The following is a 21,320-nucleotide window of genomic DNA, read 5'->3' as shown; positions in this document are numbered from 1 at the left end:
TGAAAATAAATAAATAAATAATACATTCGACGCTGTTATATTGATGGAGCTGTGGGTCAAATGTAAAAAAGCATTGACAGGTAATGCAGTGACAGCAGTTGTGCCAATGCTTTAGAAATGACCGCCATCTTGGCAGTAATTTCTAAATTTGGAATGCGGGGGCTCAGTCAGAGAGATGAAGTCATTCGTCTGTCAACATTTAAATCACCTCCTTAGTTTCATGTTCATGCTGAAGTCAGTGCAAAATTAGGCCCCAGTAGCGTAAACATGACTGACAGGAAGTATTCACTATATTGTATCCTTCTAGGAGTGTCTGGTTCTTCACGAAGTCAAAAAATACTGACCCTACTTTTTGTAATAGTATTTAACTATGAATCGAAGTAAAAACCAGAAAACTTCTTGTCAACAACAATGTCCCAAATCTTACATGTGGCAACTAACACACCTTCCATTTATTTTCTGGGTGAGCTGTAGCAGACAATCACTTTTAATATGCAGGGAGCATGCTGATTAAAAAAAGAAACCACTGCATGGATAACATATCTGTATTTAGCCCACCAGATTTATTTCACAAATTCCACAGATGATTTCTCGGTCATCAAGATTTTAGTATGGCTAGGTAGAGCTGAAAAGCTTCTAACAGACTAAGAGCCCGATTATGAGTTTGGCAGTTAGATGGACCACCAAACCAATAGGGGCAGTGGGGCAACCGCCGCACTGGTGGCCAGACGCCCTATTATGACTTTTGCGGACGGGCTGCCATAAGACCACTTTTACCAACAGGTATCTGCAATCCCTGGTGGTCTTGCAGCAGTCTGAGGCCACAATATGCTGGTGGTGCAGCTGCTGCACCAACAAGCATATTATGAGTTTCCTCAATGCCCATGGCTGAAACGGTGGAGCTGGGGAAACTGAGAGAAAGGTCAATAACAAGGTTTCTCAACTTCATAGGGGGTGTGATCTTTTCGTTCCTGAGGGCAAAGGTATTATTTTCATTAATTTTTTGCCTCATCTCCCAATACGCGTTTACATCATCGTCCACATCATTCTTGCTGGATGGCCACCCTGGAAGAGCATAAGACTTCATTTTGGTTAGTACCACATCCTCAGAACTAGCTGCACCCCAACTGTCAATGGTGAGAGCAGGAAGATTGATAGATAAGATAGGATATTCACATGTGTCATATTCTTCCTTTACATCCAAAAGAACCCTGGACAAAAATTCTGTAGAAGTGTTTTGATTGCCAGGGACGTACTATAGGGCCTGTAGCAAAATCTTACTAACCCAACATGCATCGGGCTATTCTGAGTGTCCTGTAGGAAGACCCTTTAGTAGAAAACATGTAGACTTGAGGTTTGTGGTCAGTGCGAATGTCAAACTAGATAGCCCACAGGTAAAACTTGACTCGTTTGACCGCCCAAAAGAATATCCGACTTCCCTCTATGCAACATAGTAATTGGACTCTGATTTGTTTTGAGAACAAGAAGCAAACGCTACTATCCTCTCTTTGACATTGATAACTTGAGAGAGTGTGGCACCCAGTACTTTGTTGCTGGCATCTCTCGTGAGGATGTTTTTTCTTTTACACAAATAGGGAGCTGACAAAATGGCTTTTTTTACATTTTCGAAAGCAAGTTGATGTTCCTCTGACCAAATATAATGCACATGGGTTTTTAAAAGTTCTCTAATACAATGGGAGAGGTCAGCAAAATTTCTAACATACTTTGTCATGAATTCAGCAAGACCCAAAAAGGATTTCAGCTCATCCTTATTCTTTGGAGCAACTGCATTTTGGACTGCCTCTACTATGCACATTTTGGGCTTAAATCCATCTTTAGATAAGGAATGACCAAGGTATTCCAAAGTACTCACCCCAATTGGGCATTTCTCTTTCTGCAGCGCGAGTACAGCTTCTCCAAGCATGCCCAGGACTAGTCTTAAACACTTGTAATGCTCTTCCACAGTGGCCCAATAAATCAAGACATCATCCTGGAAGCAGAGAGTTTTGGGAATCCCTTCCAGGATGTGCTCCATGATATTTTGGATTAACGCAGCAGCCGACGCTAGCCCAAGTGGCATTCTACAAAACATAAAGACTCCCATGTGAGTGGTGAAAGCAGTCAACCATCTGGATTCTGGATTAAGTTCCACTTGGTGGTATGCATTAGAGAGGTCGAGAACATAGAAGCACTCCGCATCCCCCATGGTACTCAGGATCTCATGAATACAAGGAAGAGGATGCCTGTCCATCCATATGCTCCTGTTGAGATCTTTAAGGTCCACACAGCCTAATTTCATTGCGATCGTTTTTCTAGGCTATTAGAAGGGGTGTCAACCCATCCGAACTCTCAACAGGTTGAATGTCCCCTTCTCTTTGTAATCTGTTGACTTCCTCTTCTAAAGGCTCTTTCATGAGATGGAGAATAGGTCTGGTCTTGTGAACAAAAGATTTGGAGTCAGATTTAAGTTTAATCTTGTGTTGAAAATGTTTCAGCAAGACCAATTGGTCATTGAAAATGTTGGGGAATTTCAAGCAAATGTGGCCCCTTGTAATAGACTGGCTAACTATCAGCACTTGCACTGGATTGTTGGGATCCAATTTTATTTCCAAAATCTTCTGATGCTGCCAACCCAGCAAATTGGACCCCCTTTGAACTACGTACACCTTGTCCACCGTGGAGCCGTTCTTGAAAGTAATGAGAGACTTGAACATGCCTTAGAGGGGAATGGAATCTCTATTGTATCCACTGGGAGCGATGTCCAGTACCTGTAGGTCTGCCTCTGTTACCATTTTTTCATTTTGTTAAATTCATAAAAGTTAATGAAAGTGTAGGAAGAGCATGAAACTGCATAAACCTTAACAGGGTTACCATCTAAGTTAATATCACATACCGGATAATTGACTGAATGAATCACGCTAGGATCCTTTACTTGTAATATGATTTTCTTAACACATTGAGTGACCTCATCATGTTCTTTGTTGTCTGGGCGCTTGTCTTTACTGGAAGCACCTCTACATACTCTAGATAAATGACCCTTTCAGGTGCACTTTCTGTAAGTAGCAGACCTGGCCTTTCCAAATGTAGAGTAGACAAGAAGTTATTACTACCACAGCAAAAACATTTAAACCTATTGTACTCGCCATCAAACTTAGATTTAGATAGGCTCGTATTCCTTATTTTAAACACATCTTCATCAGTTTTCACTCCTCTTATTACTGAAACTGGATCTGCAGAGGAAGTAGCTCAGATTTCTTTTAGGGATTCACAGTGTGTTCTATGGATTTATCAATTTCCACCCTTCATGCAAATCAGGGTATTTCTGTAATAATTTCTCTTGAATTATGATGTTTTTCATACAGCGTACAATCTGATCTCTAATGAGAGAATCATTCAATTCCCAAAGGTCACGTAAACTGCTTAAACCTCTGAGTGCAGCAACATAGTTCAACACACTTTCCTGCTTACCCTGAATTCGGCAGGAAAACTTATGACGTTCCAACACAATGTTAATCTTGTCACCAAATTGTTTCTCCGATTTGAGAAAAGTAATTCTGTACACATCTAGCTCATCATCCTCATCCTCTTATGCAATTACTGGATCAATAAAGCGAATCATAAACTTTCCTTTATAGACAATGACCCAGTGAGTGCTTAGAACGTGCAACCAGACACATAAAACCTGTGTCTGTCAGCGTGGAGAGAACACAATTTGGAGATTAGAGAAGAATGTGGAAGTTACATATGACTGAACAGCATAACAGGCAACTAGTACAGCTGTGTCTATAAGCGTGAAAGAAACCACTATCAGCAGAAGTCACACAAAATCCAAAGGTGGACGCCCTAGATTGCCTCGAGTGAGGAGAACTCACAGCAGATCGGGAATCCAACTTGTCTGAAGGTGGACACCCAGGGGCGTAACAAATGCCCCGGCAGCCACCGCGGTGCGGGGGGCCCTACTCTCTTCAGTAAATGAAAGGGGCCCCCTCAGCTCTTCAGTGAGAGCTGTGAGAGAGGCCTCTCTGCCTCTAAAGCAGGTGCAGGCTGTCTGCAGCCTGCTCTGAGCCCCTCCCGCTGACTGAAGAGAAACAATGTAACAAGTTAAATTGTTTCTCTTCAGTCAGAGACCGGCCCAGAAAAAGGATGGGGGTGGGGGCCCCAGAGAGAGCATTCCCCACAGGGCTCTGCTCCTCTGAGAAGAGACAAGGACAACAAGCATTTGCAATGCAAAAGGTCTCGCATTAGGAAAGTTTGAGATATTGGTACTGTAAATGGCACATTTTTTATTTATGTGTTGGTTTGGAAAATAGTGAAATTAATAGCTTTGTCATTTACAATGCCAATAGTTTTAACTTTCGCAAATGTGACACCCATAGCATTTGTAATGCAATATGTGTTGTATTTACATGACTTAGATGTATTGATATTACAAATAAAAATGTTTTTTTTAATACTTAAATAAAAGTTATTGTAATTTATAATGGCAATAGCTTTTGTAAATAACTTTTGTGAAGATTATGTTCATTGTATTTTGTGACGAAAATCCAAGAACAGAAGTGAACTATTAACATATTTTTGTGACATTTGTAATAAAGCTTGAAACATTGAGAGAACATATTTGAACTAGTTGTTGTTGAATGGTTGCACAGATTGATGCTGTGGTGGCTCTGAGTGATGTTATGGTGGCGATGAGTGATGCTGTGGAGTTCAGTGATGCTGTGGTAGCGCATAGTGATGTTGTGGTGCCCCTGAGTGATGCTGTGGTGGGGCTCAGTGATGCTGTGGTAGTGCGAAAGATAGAGTGAGTGCGATAGATAGAGCGAGGGCGATAGATAGAGTGAGGGCGATCGATAGATTGAGGGCGATAGATAGACAGATAGATAAAGTGTATTTATGTTGCATTGAGTAGAGTAAATATGAGGTGTGTAATTATATGGCACTGAGTGGTATTATGTGGAGTGTATTTACGTTGCATTGAGAAGAGTGCAATTATGTGGCTTGTAATTTTGTGGCACTGAGTGGTAATATGGAAAGTGTATGTTGTATTCAGTAGAGTGTAATTTTGTGGCGTGTAATTATGTGGCACTGAGTGGTATTTGGAGTGTATGTTGCATTGAGTGCAGTGTAATTATGTAGCATATAATTATGTGGCACTGAGTGATATTGTGTAGAGTGTGTGTTGCATTCAGCAGAGTGTAATTATGTGGTGTGTAATTATCTTGCACTGAGTAGTATTTGGAGTGTCTGTTGAGTGCAGTGTAATTATGTTGCATATAATTATGTGGAACTGAGTGGTATTATGGGGAGGTTATGTTGTATTCAGTAGAGTGTAATTGTGTGGCATGTAATTATGTGGCACTGAGTGGTATTGTTTGGAGTGTATGTTGCATTGAGTGCAGTGAAATTATGTAGCATATAATTATGTGGCACTGGGTGTTATTGTGTGGAGTGTGTGTTGCATTCAGTAGAGTGTAATTACGTGGTGTTTAATTATGTGGCACTGAGTGGTATTTGGAGTGTATGTTGCATTGAGTGCAGTGTAATTATGTTGTATATAACTATGTGGCACTGAGTGATATCTGGAGTGTATGTTGCATTGATTGCAGTGTGTGTACTTATGTGGCGTGTAATTATGTGGCACTGAGTGGGATTTGGAGTGTATGTTGCATTGAGTGCAGTGTAATTATGTGGCGTGTAACTATGTGGCACTGAGTGGTATTTGGAGTGTATGTTGCAATGAGTGCAGTGTAATTATGTGGTGTGTAATTATGTGGCACTGACTGGTATTTGGAGTGTATGTTGCATTGAGTGCAGTGTAATGATGTGACGAGTAATTATGTGGCACTGAGTAGTATTTGGAGTGATTGTTGCATTGAGTGCAGTGATGTGGTGTGTAATTATGTGGCATGGAGTGGTATTTGGAGTGTATGTGGCATTGAGTGCAGTGTAATTATGTGGTGTGTAATTATGTGGCACTGAGTGGTATATGGAGTGTATGTTGCATTGAGTGCTGTGAAATTATGTAGCATATAATTATGTGGCACTGAGTGTTATTGTGTGGAGTGTGTGTTGTATTCAGTATAGTGTAATTATGTGGTGTTTAATTATGTGGCACTGAGTGGTATTTGGAGTGTATGTTGCATTGAGTGCAGTGTAATTATGTTGTATATAACTATGTGGCACTGAGTGATATTTGGAATGTATGTTGCATTGAGTGCTGTGTAATTATGTGGCGTGCAATTATGTGGAACTAAGTGGGATTTGGAGTGTATGTTGCACTGAGTGCAGTGTAATTATGTGGCGTGTAATTATGTGGCACTGAGTGATATTTGGAGTGTATGTTGCATTGGGTGTAGTGTAATTATGTGGCACGGAGTGGTATGTGGAATGTATGTTGCATTGATTGCAGTGTGTGTAATTATGTGGAGTGTAATTATGTGGCACTGAGTGGTATTTAGAATGTATGTTGCATTGAGTGCAGTGTAATTATGTAGCGTGTAATTATGTGGCACTGAGTGGTTTTTGGAATGTATGTTGCATTGAGCGCAGTGTAATTATGTGGCATGTAATTATGTGGCACTGAGTGGTATTTTGAATGTATGTTGCATTGATTGCAGTGTGTGTACTTATGTGGCGTGTAATTATGTGGCACTGAGTGGGATTTGGAGTGTATGTTGTATTGAGTGCAGTGTAATTATGTGACGTGTAATTGTGGCACTGAGTGGTATTTAGAGTGTATGTTGCGTTGAGCGCAGTGTAATTATGTAGCATATGATTATGTGGCACTGAGTGGTATTGTGTGGAGTGTGTTGCATTCAGTAGAGTGTTATTATGTGGTGCGTAATTATGTGGTACAGAGTGTTATTTGGTGTGTATGTTGCATTGTGTGCAGTGTAATTATGTTGCATATAACTATGTGGCACTGAGTGGTATTTGGAGTGTATGTTGCATTGAGTGCAGTGATGTGGTGTGTAATTATGTGGTATTTGGAGTGTATGCGACATTGAGTGCAGTGTAATTATGTGGTGTGTAATTATGTGGCACTGAGTGGTATTTGGAGTGATTGTTGCATTGAGTGCAGTGATGTGCTGTGTAATTATGTGGCATTGAGTGGTATTTTGAGTGTATGTGACATTGAGTGCAGTGTAATTATGTGGCACTGAGTGGTATATGGAGTGTATGTTGCATTGAGTGCTGTGTAATTATGTGGCACTGAGTGGGATTTGGAGTGTATGTTGCATTGAGTGCAGTGTAATTATGTGGTGTGTAATTATGTATCACTGAGTGGGATTTGGAGTGTAGTAATTATGTGGCACTAAGTGGTACTTGGAGTTTATGTTGCATTGAGTGCAGTGTAATTATGTGACACTGAGTGGTATTTGGAGTGTATGTTGCATTGAGTGCAGTGTAATTATGTGGTGTGTAATTATGTGGCACTGAGTGATATTTGGAGTGTATGTTGCCTTGAGCGCAGTGTAAATATGTAGCATATAATTATGTGGCACTGAGTGGTATTGTGTGGAGTGTGTGTTGCACTGAGTAGAGTGTAATTATTTGGCACTGAGTGGTATTTAGAATGTATGTTGCATTGTGTGCAGTGTAATTATGTTGCATATAACTATGTGGCACTGAGTGGTATTTGGAGTGTATGTTGCATTGAGTGCAGTGATGTGGTGTGTAATTATGTGGTATTTGGAGTGTATGCGACATTGAGTGCAGTGTAATTATGTGGTGTGTAATTATGTGGCACTGAGTGGTATATGGAGTGTATGTTGCATTGAGTGCTGTGTAATTATGTGGCATTGAGTGGTATTTGGAGTGATTGTTGCATTGAGTGCAGTGATGTGGTGTGTAATTATGTGGCATTGAGTGGTATTTGGAGTGTATGTGACATTGAGTGCAGTGTAATTATGTGGTGTGTAATTATGTGGCACTGAGTGGTATATGGAGTGTATGTTGCATTGAGTGCTGTGTAATTATGTGGTACTGAGTGGGATTTGGAGTGTATGTTGCAGAGTGCAGTGTAATTATGTGGCACTGAGTGGGATTTGGAGTGTAGTAATTATGTGACACTGAGTGGTATTTGGAGTGTATGTTGCATTGAGTGCAGTGTAATTATGTGGTGTGCAATTATGTGGCACTGAGTGATATTTGGAGTGTATGTTGCCTTGAGCGCAGTGTAAATATGTAGCATATAAATATGTGGCACTGAGTGGTATTGTGTGGAGTGTGTGTTGCACTGAGTAGAGTGTAATTATGTGGCACTGAGTGGTATTTGGAGTGTATGTTGCATTAGAGTGCTGTGTAATTGTGTGGGCGTGCACATCTAAAACAACCATGTCTTTAGCAGTCTCTCGAAGCTGGTTAGCTCACCGCAGGCCCTAATGTTCTGTACAATTAGTTTGGTAAAGTGGCAACAGCGTTGCCATATACGAGGCATGAGAACCAGAAAAGAACAGAGATTGGCACATGTCACAGGGGTTTCACTCCCATATAAGCCTGCCGAAATCATACACACACACACCAGATATAGGAGTCAAAGTGGGTGGCGACCTTCTGGCCTAATGTCAAGAAGGATGGTGGTGGTGGGGTCAAGCCGGCGAGGAGAGATATATATTATATATATAAGAGAGAAAGAGAGAAAGAATTGTCAAGCAGCTTACAAGACATTTTACCAGCAGACAGGTAAAGAAAATGACAAAACAAACTGGGAACTCAAGTAAACTTAGGTCGGGGGCTGGAAAGAATATGGCACAAATTACCGAGATATGCAGAAAAGAAACATCCGATTGGGATGCAGCACTATCTAAAAGGGTAATTACTGTACAGTACAGCCTTTTCGGTCCCATTACAGGAGAACAGTCCGAGGACTCAAACAGGATACAACCAATAAGAGAACAATGCAGCCACTAATGTCGATTGCTCCTAAAAGGTGGACAGCATCTCCAAGCCATGAGCAGGTGTTCCGTCGGCAGAGTAACTATTCCTGACTCGATATTCAAAGGCATGGCGGTAGGAGGAAGACGACGAAACAACTGCCTAACAATGCAAGTATGATAAAGTAACGGTAGAAACAGACACTGTATTTGTACACAAGTAGGTCGACACCATTAATGAAGAATAGAGGTTACAAAACTCTAACAATAATGTTCACGCAATAAAGTTTCATTTTTCCGATATCTCCTGGTATAATGTAAGGGGAGAGAGTCACTGTGTAAACATCTTACTGCAGTCTCACAAAACCTCGACCTGCACCAACACAAAGCTGCACGTGGTACAAAGACAAGCACACCGCTCTTGAACAAATAATTATAACAGTGGAAGCACTGCAAAGAATCCGAAAAACATGGGCTCAGTTTATTCAAAGACCCATATACGATAGGCCCTGGTACCTTGCCGATCTTATTATCCACCACTTCTTTTCAGACACTTTTTTTGGTTCGAGTAAGCCACACTATCACCTTTACGATTCTACCGCCCATGACCCAGAGGCCTCGGCTCATCGAAGACTTCCCCACTTCGGAACTCAGTAGTAACAAGGATTAAAGCAAGCTGTATAATTAAGACAGTCCCAGTAATCATAAAATAAAAGCACAAACGACTTACTTCTGTAAATAAAGTATAATAAAAAAGAAACCTTAGATGACATGTTTCCAAAACTGCAACACTTCTTTAATGACTCAGTGCATCTAAAACAAGCTGGAGGCGGCTCTGGCGCAGCACGTCGTCTTCTGGAGACGTGCGAGTTCACAGAGCATAATCGGCTCGTGCACAGGCCAGTAGCCGCTCGTTCACAGCTCTATCTCCCTTGCCAGTTAGCACAGTGACTATAGAACTCGCGCTGGCGGGAGCGCTTCGCGCTCCAACACCAGCTCGACCTAAAAATGGGGTGGGGGACCCAGAGACAGCATTCTCCATGGCAATGTTCATATGAGAAGGGATGAGGCAGCAAAATGGTGCCCTCAGGTAAGCACTCTTGTTAGAATGCACCAGGAGGGCGTCCGCAGGTGGGCCCCAGAACGCCAGTGCATCTGGTGTGGGCCCAGTCAGGGCCGACCCTAGTCCATCATGCTTTTGAAATGGTGGCAGCCCACTCCAGGAATGGTGGAGGGGAGAAGGGTGCAAGGCAGAGAGGAGATGGGTGCAAGGCAGAGGGGAGAAGGGTGCAGCGGATAGGGAGAAAGGTGCAAGGCAGTTGGAGAAGGGTGCATGGCAGAGGGGAGAAGGGTGCAAGGCAGAGGGGAGAAGGGTGCAAGGCAGAGACACGAAGAGTTCAAGGTAGAGAAGGGTGCAAGGCGGAGGGGAGAAGGGTGCAAGGTAGAGGGAAGAAGGGTGCAACGGGGAGGAGGAGAAGGGTGCAATGCAGAGGGGAGAAGGGTGCAAGGTAGAGAAGGGTGCAAGGGGGAGGGGAGAAGTGTGCAAGGCAGGGGGTAGAAGGGTGCAATGGGGAGGGGAGAAGGGTGCAAGGCAGAGGGAAGAAGGGTGCAAGGTAGAGAAGGGTGCAAGGCAGAGGGGAAAAGGGTGCAAGGCAGAGGGGAGAAGGGTGCAAGTCAGAGAGGAGAAGGGTGCAAGGCAGAGGGGAGAAGGGTGCTAAGCAGAGGGGAGAAGGGTACACGGTAGAAAGGAGAAGGGTGCAAGGTAGAGGTGAGAAGGGTGCAAGACAGAAAGGAGAAGGGTGCAAGGCAGAGAGGAGAAGGGTGCAAGGTAGAGAAGGGTGCAAGGCAGAGGGGGAGAAGGGTGCAAGGCAGAGAGTAGAAGGGTGCAAGGTAGAGAGGAGAAGGGTGCAAGGCAGAGGGGAGAAAGGTGCAAGGCAGAGGGGAGAAGGGTGCAAGGCAGAGGGGAGAATGGTGCAAGGCAGAGAGGAGAATAGTGCAAGGTAGAAAAGGGTGCAAGGCGCAGAGTGAGAAGGGTGCAAGGGGGAGGGGAGAAGGGTGCAAGTGGGAGGGCGAGAAGGGTGCAAGGGGGATGAGGATGAAGTTAATAATTTGCCCACCCAATGGAAACATTTCTGTGGACGCCCATGGCAACGCACACTACTTTGTGAGATAGAGTGGGAGAGACTGGCAAGAGAGTGGAGAGGAAGAGAGGGTGGAGAGAGAGAGTGGAGAGAGAGACAGTGGAGAGAGAGAGAGTGGAGAGAGAGAGAGTGGAGAGAGAGAGTGGAGAGAGAGAGAGAGTGGAGAGAGAGTGGAGAGAAAGTGGAGAGAGACAGTGGAGGGAGAGTGGAGAGAGAGAGTGGAGAGAGAGTGAGTAGAGAGAGACACTGGAGAGAGAGTGGAGAGAGTTTAGAGAGAGTGGAGAGAGAGAGTGGAGAGAGAGTGTAGAAAGAGAGTAGGGAGAGAGTGGAGAGAGAGTGAGAGAGAGAGTGGAGCGAGAGTAGAGAGAGTGGAGAGGCTGTAGAGAGAGACAGTGGAGAGCGAGAGAGAGAGTAGAGAGAGAGTGGAGATAGATAGTGGAGAGAGAGAGAGTGGAGAGAGCATGGAGAGACAGTGGAGAGAGTGAGCGAGGGAGAGTGGAGAGACAGAGAGTGGAGAGACAGAGAGTGGAAAGAGACAGTGAAGAGAGAGTGGAGAGAGATAGTGGAGAGAGAGAGAGTAGAGAGAGTGGAGAGAGAGTGGAGAGAGAGTGGAGAGAGAGAGTGGAGAGAGTAGAGAGAGAGAGAGTGGAGATAGAGTGGAGAAATGGTGGAAAGAGAGAGAGTGGAGAGAGATTAGAGAGAGAGTGGAGAGAGAGAGAGAGGAGAGGGAGAGGAGAGAGAGTGGAGAGAGAGGGGAGAGAGAGTGGAGAGAGAGAGAGTGGAGAGAGAGTAGAGAGAGAGAAGTGAGAGAGGGTGGAGAGAGGGGGCGGAAGACAGTGGAGAGAGAGTGGAGAGAGTGGAGAGAGAGAGATACAGTGGAGAGAGAGAGTGGATAAAGAGAGAGTGGAGAGAGAGTAGAGAGAGAGAGAGTGGAGAGAGAGTGAAGAAAGACAGTGGAGAGAGAGAGAGAGTGGAGAGAGTGTGGAGAGAGTGAGCGAGAGAGAGTGGAGAAAGAGAGAGTGGAGAGAGAGAGAGTGGAGAGAGAGAGGAGAGAGAGTGGAGAAAGAGTGGAGGGAGGAAGTGGAGGGAGACAGTGGAGAGAGAGTGGAGAGAGAGAGTAGAGAGAGAGAGAGTAGAGAGAGAGAGAAAGTGGAGAGAGACAGTGGAGAGAGAGACAGTGGAGAGAGAGTGGAGAGAGAGACAGTGGAGATAGAGTGGACAGAGTTAAGAGAGAGCATGGAGAGACAGAGAGTGGAGAGAGAGTAGAGACTGATTGACTCAGAGATTGAATACTGACAGAGAGACTGACTGGCTGAGAAACTAACTGAGAGAGAGAGAGACTGACTTACAGAGAGAGTGACTGATTGAGAGTAAGACTGACTGACAGAGAGAGACTGACTGACAGAGAGAGAGACTGAGTGAGAGAGAGAGAGAGACTGAGAGAGAGAGGCAGAGACTGACTGACTGAGAGAGATGGACTGATTGACTGCGAGAGAGACTGACTGGCGGAGAGAGAGAGACTGACTGAGAGAGAGATTGACAGAGAGAGAGAGACTGACAGAGGTAGAGAGAGAATGACTGACTGAGAGAGACTGATTGACTGGGAGAGAGAGAGACTGACTGGGAGAGAGGGACTAAGAGAGAGAGAGAGACTGAGAGACTGACTGGCTGAAAGAGAGACTGACAAAGAGAGAGAGACTGACTGAGAGAGAGACTGACTGACAGAGACTGACAGAGAGAGAGAGACTGAGAGACTGACAGAGAAAGAGAGACTGACTGACAGAGAGAGAGACTGACTGGCAGAGAGAGACTGACTGAGAGAGAGAGAGACTCTCATAGAGAGACTGACTGACAGAGAGAGAGACTGACTGACAGAGAGAGAGAGACTGGCTGAGAGAGTTACTGACTGAGAGAGAGAGAGACTGACTCAGAGAGACTGGCTGACTGCGAGAGAGAGAGAGAATGACTGACTGAGAGAGACTGACAGAGGCGAGAGAGAGCCTGTCTGGAAGACTGACTGACTGACAGAGAGAGACTGAGAGAGGCTGAGAGAGGGAGACTGACAGAGAGACTGATAGAGAGAGGGACTGACAGGGAAAGAGACTGACTGAGAGAGAGAAAGAGACTGAGAGAGAGACTGACAGAGAGAGGGACTGATAGAGAGAGAGACTGACTGACTAAGAGAGAATTACTGACTGACTGAGAGACTGACTGATAGAGAGACTGCCTGCCAGAGAGAGACTGACTGACAGAGAGAGACTCAGAGAGAGAGAGATAGAGAGAGAGAGAGAGAGAGAGAGAGAGAGAGAGAGAGAGAGAGAGAGAGAGAGAGAGAGAATAGAACTCTGACAGAGAGAGAGGGACTGGGTCTTCGACAGAGAGAGAGACTGACTAAGTGAGAGAGAGAATAAGAGAGAGAGACTGACAGAGAGAGACTGGCAGAGAGAGAGAGAGAGAGAGAGAGAGAGAGAGAGAGAGAGAGGCTAACTGAGAGAGAGAGACTGGCTGACTGAGAGAAATTGACAGAGAGAGTCTGTGAGAGACTGACTGACAGCAAGGGAGAGACTGACTGACAGAAAGAGAAAGACTGACTGAGAGAGAGACTGACTGACTGAGAGAGACTGACAGAAAGAGAGAGATAGAGAGACTGACAGAGAGGGAGAGACTGAGAGAGAGACTGACAAACAGAGGGACTGACAGGGAGAGAGACTGACTAAGAGAGAGAGACTGACTGAGAGAGACTGACAGAGAAAGAAAGACCGACTGACTGACGGACTGACAGAGAGAGAGAGAGACTGACTGACTGAGAGAGACTGACAGAAAGAGAGAGATAGAGAGACTGACAGAGAGGGAGAGACTGAGAGAGAGAGACTGACTGAGAGAGACTGACTGAGAGAGAGAGAGACCGACTGACTGACAGGCTGACAGAGAGAAAGAGAGAGACTGACTGACTGACAGACTGACTGACTGAGAGAGACTGACAGAAAGAGAGAGATAGAGAGACTGACAGAGAGGGAGAGACTGAGAGAGAGAGACTGACTGAGAGGGACTGACTGAGAGAGAGAGAGACCGACTGGCTGACAGGCTGACAGAGAGAGAGAGACTGACTGACTGACTGACTGAGAGAGAGAGACTGACTGAGAGAGAGAGAGAGAGAGAGAGAGAGAGAGAGAGAGAGAGAGAGAGAGAGAGAGAGAGAGACTGATGGAATTGGTGTCAAAGTGTGTATGAAGCTATACAATGCCTCTTAAGATTGCTATTGTCTATTAATAAAATGTGCTCTTTGTAGTTATATCTGCTTTTCAAATACTGCATTGTCGCATTTTCTAATGTTTTAAAACGGAAACGAGAAGGAGCAGTGGATGCACTTTTGTCAAAACTGAACGATGAGTGGGCCCGATGTTGTATATCATGACAGGAGTCTGAATCAGGAAACCCACCTAAAATTGGGCAAACGTCCTCGGTGTACTGATGGCAGGGACCTTGTAATGAATGGACCACCACCTATGATAGCCTGCTGGCAGATTAAGCCCAACCTTTAACTCCACCATCCAGTGTTACTTATAACTGCTGTATTGGTGACAGTGGCGTAACAATAGCCCCGCATCCCCTGCAGTATGGCGGGTCGCTGGCCTGAGAGCTCTAGACTGGCATGGATTATGGGAGGGGGGCCCCCTCCATGTAGTTTGCAGGGGGGCCCCTCAAGTTTCGTTACGCCACTGTGGACACCGTAGATACGATAGACAAGTACAAGCTGTGCCTGTCAGCAGAAGCTAGACACTGCGGGCCTCCCTCGTCAGAGTGAGATCAGAAGAAAACTTTTTTCTCAATGGGCAGGGTTAATCAAGGAAGAGATGCGGAGGCGCCCAATCAGCTGTCTGCCTATGACGGAAGCCGAAGAAACAGGGTGGCACCTCCGATCAGCTGACTTCAAGGAGAAGCGTCCGTCTACCGGCGTAGTAAGCAATGGAGCTGACAATCAACCCTCCTCCCAGCTACTGTAAGGAGGAAGGAGCGAGGAAGGATAGAAGTCCCTTCAGGTAGAGGAAGGCTACGGGATATTGCCACCAGTTAAGACAGACAACGGGGTGAGGAGACCACAAAGCAGTTGAAATGAAGTGGACTTTCCAGCAGCAGAGTGAGAGGAGGAGAAGAGGAAATCCAGACAGCCCCTTGAGCTCCGGACAGGAAGTTACAGCTTAGGAGAGGCATGTTTTTAATTAATGAAGAGATAAAATAAAAAAACAGTACCCCAGGAAGAATGTTTCACTGTAAACATGGAATAGTCCGTTCCAGTAGGTGACAAGTGGAAAACAGAAAAGGGGAGGAGACGGCAAATGCCCCCTTTCACAAGCCAAATTGTCACCAGTGTTGTAAAGTTAGTAGCGCAGGAAGGTGTAAAAAGAAACTGCACTCATAGTAAGCGTTCAATGAGACATTCCCTCCTCCCCAAATTCCATCACCTTACTGCCCGCTATGCCGAAGAACTCAAAGAATCAAGGTATGTTGTCTGTGGCGTAGCCTTTTATTCGATCAATCCAAGTTATTCACCACAGACCAGTACAAACATAGGTATCCTTCTTGGGTATATAATCATTACTCAGAACATCCCTTTTATCTGCATCAACATGTGAACAGAAGTAAGGAAATTAGGTATGACATTATACTTTAACTTTTGAACTAGGCCGCACGCTGGATATTGGCAGAACATTGTAACTCTGCCGTCTCTGCCCACCAGTCGCCCACTCTGCTGCGCACGTTGTGCCGGCAGGCCGCAACGCGCTAGAGCCAACAGTAAGGAAATAAGGTACAAACTTACACTTTAACTTTTTAAATCGGCCATACACTAGAACTTGGCCGTACATTTGAACTCTTGAACTCGGCCATCTCGGCCCATCAATGTCCCATTCTGCTGCGCACATTGCACCGGCAAGCCCCAACGTGCTACAGCCAACAGTTGCATTACTTGACATCCAGGGCACCGCATACCGCACCGGCCCACCGGGTTAGCTGAACACATGCAGCATCCCCAAGATTGCACTCAGTCCATACATTGCGGGTTAGGGCAGTAGAATCAAGGACTACCGGCAGGTCAGACCCTCGTCCCCGCCTACCCAAGTCACACATGGAATCTACCCCCTCCTGGGGTCCATCGAATGGCTGCACCTCTATTGTTGTGCATCCTCCTTTGTTGTTAACTATCAGCGCTCCTCTTCCGCCTCTGTGAAGCCTTGCTCGTCTGCCTGGTGAGTGGGTGGGTGGTCGACAACGCTTCTGTAGCCATGCTGTGGTCATAAGGGACAAAGAGAAGGAATCTCCCTGGGCACAACCTTAAATACCTGCTACGTTTTTTTCATTTTCTGTGCCACCTCTCCATGACATCACCATGACCAGCCTTTCCATAGCCAGCCCTCCCCTTTCCAGGGCCCCAGAGGAGGCTCAGCCCCGTGGTGCTACTAAGGGCGCCCTTCCCCTAGGCATGGTGGGCGCCGCTCAGGATACAAGAGATAGGCTTTATTGGTCGTCTCCACTGCTCCACAGCCGTCACAGCCTGCTTGCCCCTCAAGATTCATATCAACCTTCTAAGGCAAGCTTCAGACCTAACTGTAGGAACATTCTAAGGTATAAAAGGGAGGAGGGGGTGGGGGAAGGTACCAAGTGGAAAGGAACTAGGGGCTAGATGTAGGTAAATCATTTTTACTGATTCTAAAATACCGAATTTTACCGATTCGGTATTTTAGAATCTGTAAATCTGATGTAGGTAAAAATTCGGTATTTTTTACCGAATCGGTAAAATTACCGATTCCGTAAAATTACCGAATCTGTATGTTTTTCAAAGCCCTACATACCAATGTCCAAATACCGGTCGGAAACGGCCGAAAATCGGTATTTTCGTCCGTTTCCGACCGGTATTTGAACACCTACATCTGGCCCTAGATGACAACACACCGCACCAACAAGCAGACGTCATATGTTTGCTGGTGTATATGTCTTTGTGGAATGAAACTGGACTTTCCCCATCTTCCGACATTTCAAACCGCCTCTGGCTTCAAAACTGTCCCTTGTAATAGAATATATGAACCCGAGCTGGCACATCTCCCCAGCAAATGCCCCTAGGGCATCTAATCTGAGCAAGTGCGATGGTGGCATGCCTAATACTGGTACATAATTTAGTGGTGAAGTCCAGTTAATCTCATTCCATTTTCATTGAGTTAAGAACCACTAACGCGGATAAATACAGAGACCCCTTCCTTTGTAGGGACCAGAAAGGTACAACTACTCTCAACGCACGCTGGTGTGACATGATGTACAGCCCAGCTCTCCTCTCTCCTTCAAACAACGCTTACATTTAATCCGTTTGAAGTGTGCACTTTGATTCACGCGCAGCTTGGTTAAACTGTTCACATACATCATATGGGGCTTAGGGATCAGCTTTCGCGTCCTCGCTCTTCGTGCCACGGTTTGCAGTACAGTCGGATGCCACTCAGTGTATTCGGATTCCATGTTAGCTATTACTCATTCAGTAAATGTATCTCGAGCCCTCTTGTGGAGAGGGCAAACACAAGGCACGGTAAATAGGAAATAAATCAAGTAGAAACTGCTTGTGCTCGGTTGACGGGAAACAGGCGTCTGTCATGAAATATGGTAAGAGACATTTTCCATGTTATCACGCAATTTAAAACTGAAGCTTTCTTTTCTTATGTTTTTTTCGTCAAGGTGGATTAAATAAGATTCAATCCTTAATAAGATAATTTTAAGCAGCCGTTTAAACCTCTATTCTTAAATGCATTTTAAGAGCACATATTCAAGTCCTAAACAGGAAAAAAACACAAACATTGTCACTTTGCACTGCAAGTAATTGATTTAGCAGTGCAAGGGGTAGAACCTAACACAACTTGGGCTCTTTTTTATGTCGGTGTTCAAAGTTAGGCACTAGTGGGAAGCATTACTGGTCAATGAAGTGAATGCAAAGTACCTGTGGACTCAGAGGTGGGCGTGTCCCGCTGCTCTCGAGGAGAGGATTCTGTGAGATCGAAGGGCCGCTCTGCATTGTGGAAGGACGCAACATCAAGAAGGCGAGCAGAAGAACCAGAGGGCGAGTCCGGGCAAATATTCATTAGGTCGGATGGATTCTGTGACTGGGACTGTAGCAAAAAGGTAGAACACAACAATAGTACAAGGTAGGATTGAACAATGTTTTAAAACATAACTGTGGGCCTCATTCAGAGCAGTAAAAATGGAAGGAAATCGAGTGAGAGAGTTTGTATAGTCTGACCCATTGACACACTGCCGACAATCATCATGACACCACAGCTTAATGACATTTTGGCTGGAAAACCAGCAGTAACCCTCTTACAGCAATGTTCTAAATGAGAGGCTTAGACAGGCTAACAACACATGTCGACGAGTCCTACATGCCATGGTGTAAAAAAGGATGTTAAAATGTTCGAAATTCCTGCAGAACTCATGGGCTGTTACAACATCATCTAATTGTGTCCTATATTTCCTATTCAGAAAAGTCTATGGGGCAGATTTACAAGCCCCTTGTGACACTTTTACGCCGCCGTTGCGTCACTTTTGTGACGCAGCGGCGGCGTAAACAATGCGCCACGTTGTGACTTATTTACAACGTAACGCATCTAGGCAGATGCGTCACGTTGTAAAGCCCTGCGCCACATGAAACCTGTGCCATGTTTCATGTGGGCGTTCTGTCCCAGGTGGGCGTTCCTTCGCCGGAAAGCCCCGTAAAACTGACGCAGTGAAATCTACAATATTTCACTGAGTGAGTTTTACGACGCTGCTGCGCAGGCGTAAGGAGTGACGCACCACGTTGAGTATGGGTGGCCCATGTGCATTGCAGGAGTTGCGTCGTGCTTGCGACGTGACTCCAGCAATGTGCTGCCCATACGCCACAAGATGCGTCACGCATCTTCCCTTCCTTGCACCATGGTGCGCCGCATTCTAAATGCGGCGCATCTGTGGTGGCGGAAGGAGGGGATTGCATGACGCATCTGTTCTGGCGCATCCCTGCTGATTTGCAGAGATGCGCCAGAACATGTAAATATGCCCCTATCTATACTAGTTCCCACAGAAACTGTTTGCACTTGTTAAGTGATTTCTACTGGTGGACTGCAAATTATGTTGCGGTCTGCAACTGGGCCGCCCACACTTAAATGGAGCAGCCACACATCCAGGCATGCCAAAAGGAAGATACAATCGAAAGAGCAGGTACATATCCTAACTGTCTATGTTTTTTCTGGTTGTTTACCAAAGTTAACTCTAAATAGCAAGTTCACCGTGCCATGGAAGGGGGTATGTTCACCAGAAAGGGATTTCAATGTGTTTCTAAATGGATCAAAAGCAAATGCAATCTGAGCAGACCTCAAGATGTGTGATGTGCACGTTTTTAAATTCAGTTTCAGTCGAGCAACCATCAGAGAGAAAGTTATTCCAAATCCACAGTTGACGTTTTTAGGAACAGAGATACCTCTGCTAACTCCTAAATACCCTTTGCGCAGTACCACATGCCAAGAATTGATTTACCACCTAACATAGAGTTGATTCAATAATGCGCTGCATTTTTTCAATTTGTTTAGCAGAGCAAGAGGCTGCACGGGAACACACGCATTTCTAGTTGCCGTGAGCCTCACAAAGCTATCCACTGATAGGTTTTCAAAACGAGGCCAAGAGATTTCAAGAGAAGGAGTCATAAATCTGGCAGTTGCAGTGGGCCTTCCCTCGGAAGATCCCGTCTAACAGGAGCAAATTTGGTTATCAAGTACTTTGCCAGGGTATTTATCAAAGTCCAGGCAAGGTACAACGTATGTTCTGATCATTACTGGAATCATAAGCTCCCCACTCATTTTCTCCAGTTCTCCTACTATATTTGGAGTTCAAAAAAATGCTCCATCATGAGTGATATTTTTGCAGCTATAGTGATGCTTGCAAGTTAGCATTATTAATGGATTAGAAAATAATTGTGGGATAAAATGTATACAATATTTTATAAATGGGCTTCCACTTAGATGACAAAATGTTTGGAACTGTCTAGATAAAAAGTATTTGCGGGAAAGAGCCAAAGAAAGCACAAGCATTTTTTTACCCCTTCGACAAATGGGCAGCCCAGGGCAAAGATAAAAAGACAGCAAAGTGGTCACACAAAGTAATGAGCTGGCACGTTAAACCATTGCACTGACAACTAATGACTGAATCAATCACGTGGCATTAATGTATGTCGCATGAGTCTTTTTTAATTATTTTAGTAAAAGAGTTAACATATCATCTAAAAAGGACCAAGTAGAAGGACTGTGGAACTTCTGCTCGTTAGAAGGTGCTTACATTTCAGGCCAAATAATTCACTAAGTTCGAAACGGTGATAATAGAAAGACGTAATGCAAGGCAGAAGGACAGTATTTTACTAGAATACTGATAGTCCACCTACCTTTTTTTGTCACATTTTTTCTTTAAAAAAAACTGGTCTCTACTTATATTTTACCACGTGTGTTTTATTTGTTTAAGAAACACCACATTCTCTGATGTACACCATTTCATGTGTGTTACGAAAACGATGTCTTGATCAGAAATTGGTTGACTATATATTTACTTTGAGTCTTACAATTAGGGGTGGACCAAAGATTTTTCTGTACATGCACAGTTGTACAAGTTTAGAGAAATATCACATTAGTGAGGCCCGACACCATTTCCACTCAACAGGGCTGTTTCCTAAGCCTAGGATGCCCTGCCTCTGAAAGGTAAAACATTATGTGAAAGGAAAGCTATACAGGACCCAATCTCAAGGAAGAGGCAGGCAGAGGATGAGGCAAGCCAGGGGGTTTGTGGCTGGAAGGACACTGGAATCTGGAAGGGGCTGACCCAAAGGACATTGTATAGGGAGTTGGAAGGCAGGGGCCTCGCCACTGTGACCTCTGTGTGATTAACAAGGCAGGAGTTCTGGACAATACAAAGAGTTGGGCCTCTTAAGGGACACTGCTGTTTCACACAGTTGTTAACATCAATGGAAAGGTTTTGCCACTGCTGCAAAGTGCGAATGAAGTGCTCACTCAAAAAAACAAAAACACTTTGTAAACTTCACATTTCATGAGCCTCAAGAAGTTTTGAAAAACAAATTGTGCCCTTCCTCCACTATCAGAATCTGTGGGAAGAGACTACTGGATGGGTTGCCCCAGTGCTTGCTTTGGGGCAGTGCAACCAGTGGTGATACACCGGGTGGCAAACTTGGGTCGTGCTGCATTATAAAACATCTTACATCTTAAAAACTCCTGCTGCAGAGATCTTTGTGAGC

At 44.9% G+C, this 21,320-nt stretch overlaps 1 protein-coding gene across 1 annotated transcript in view; it reads right to left on the bottom strand.

The window, feature by feature from the left end:
* The window catches only part of C1_1H12orf42 (chromosome 1_1 C12orf42 homolog), a 1,726,734-nt gene that overhangs the window by 599,367 nt on the left and 1,106,047 nt on the right, over positions 1-21,320 (bottom strand). Inside the window, exon 9 of the mRNA XM_086933179.1 lies at positions 17,994-18,162. Coding sequence (XP_086789305.1) covers positions 17,994-18,162 — 169 coding nt within the window. The remainder of the gene's footprint in view (positions 1-17,993; positions 18,163-21,320) is intronic.

This window comes from Lissotriton vulgaris, chromosome 1_1 (genome assembly GCF_964263255.1).
Source record: "Lissotriton vulgaris chromosome 1_1, aLisVul1.2, whole genome shotgun sequence".
Taxonomy (NCBI): domain Eukaryota; kingdom Metazoa; phylum Chordata; class Amphibia; order Caudata; family Salamandridae; genus Lissotriton; species Lissotriton vulgaris.
The sequence above is the reverse complement of the archived record's forward strand: the minus strand, read 5'-3'. Positions and strand labels throughout refer to the sequence as shown.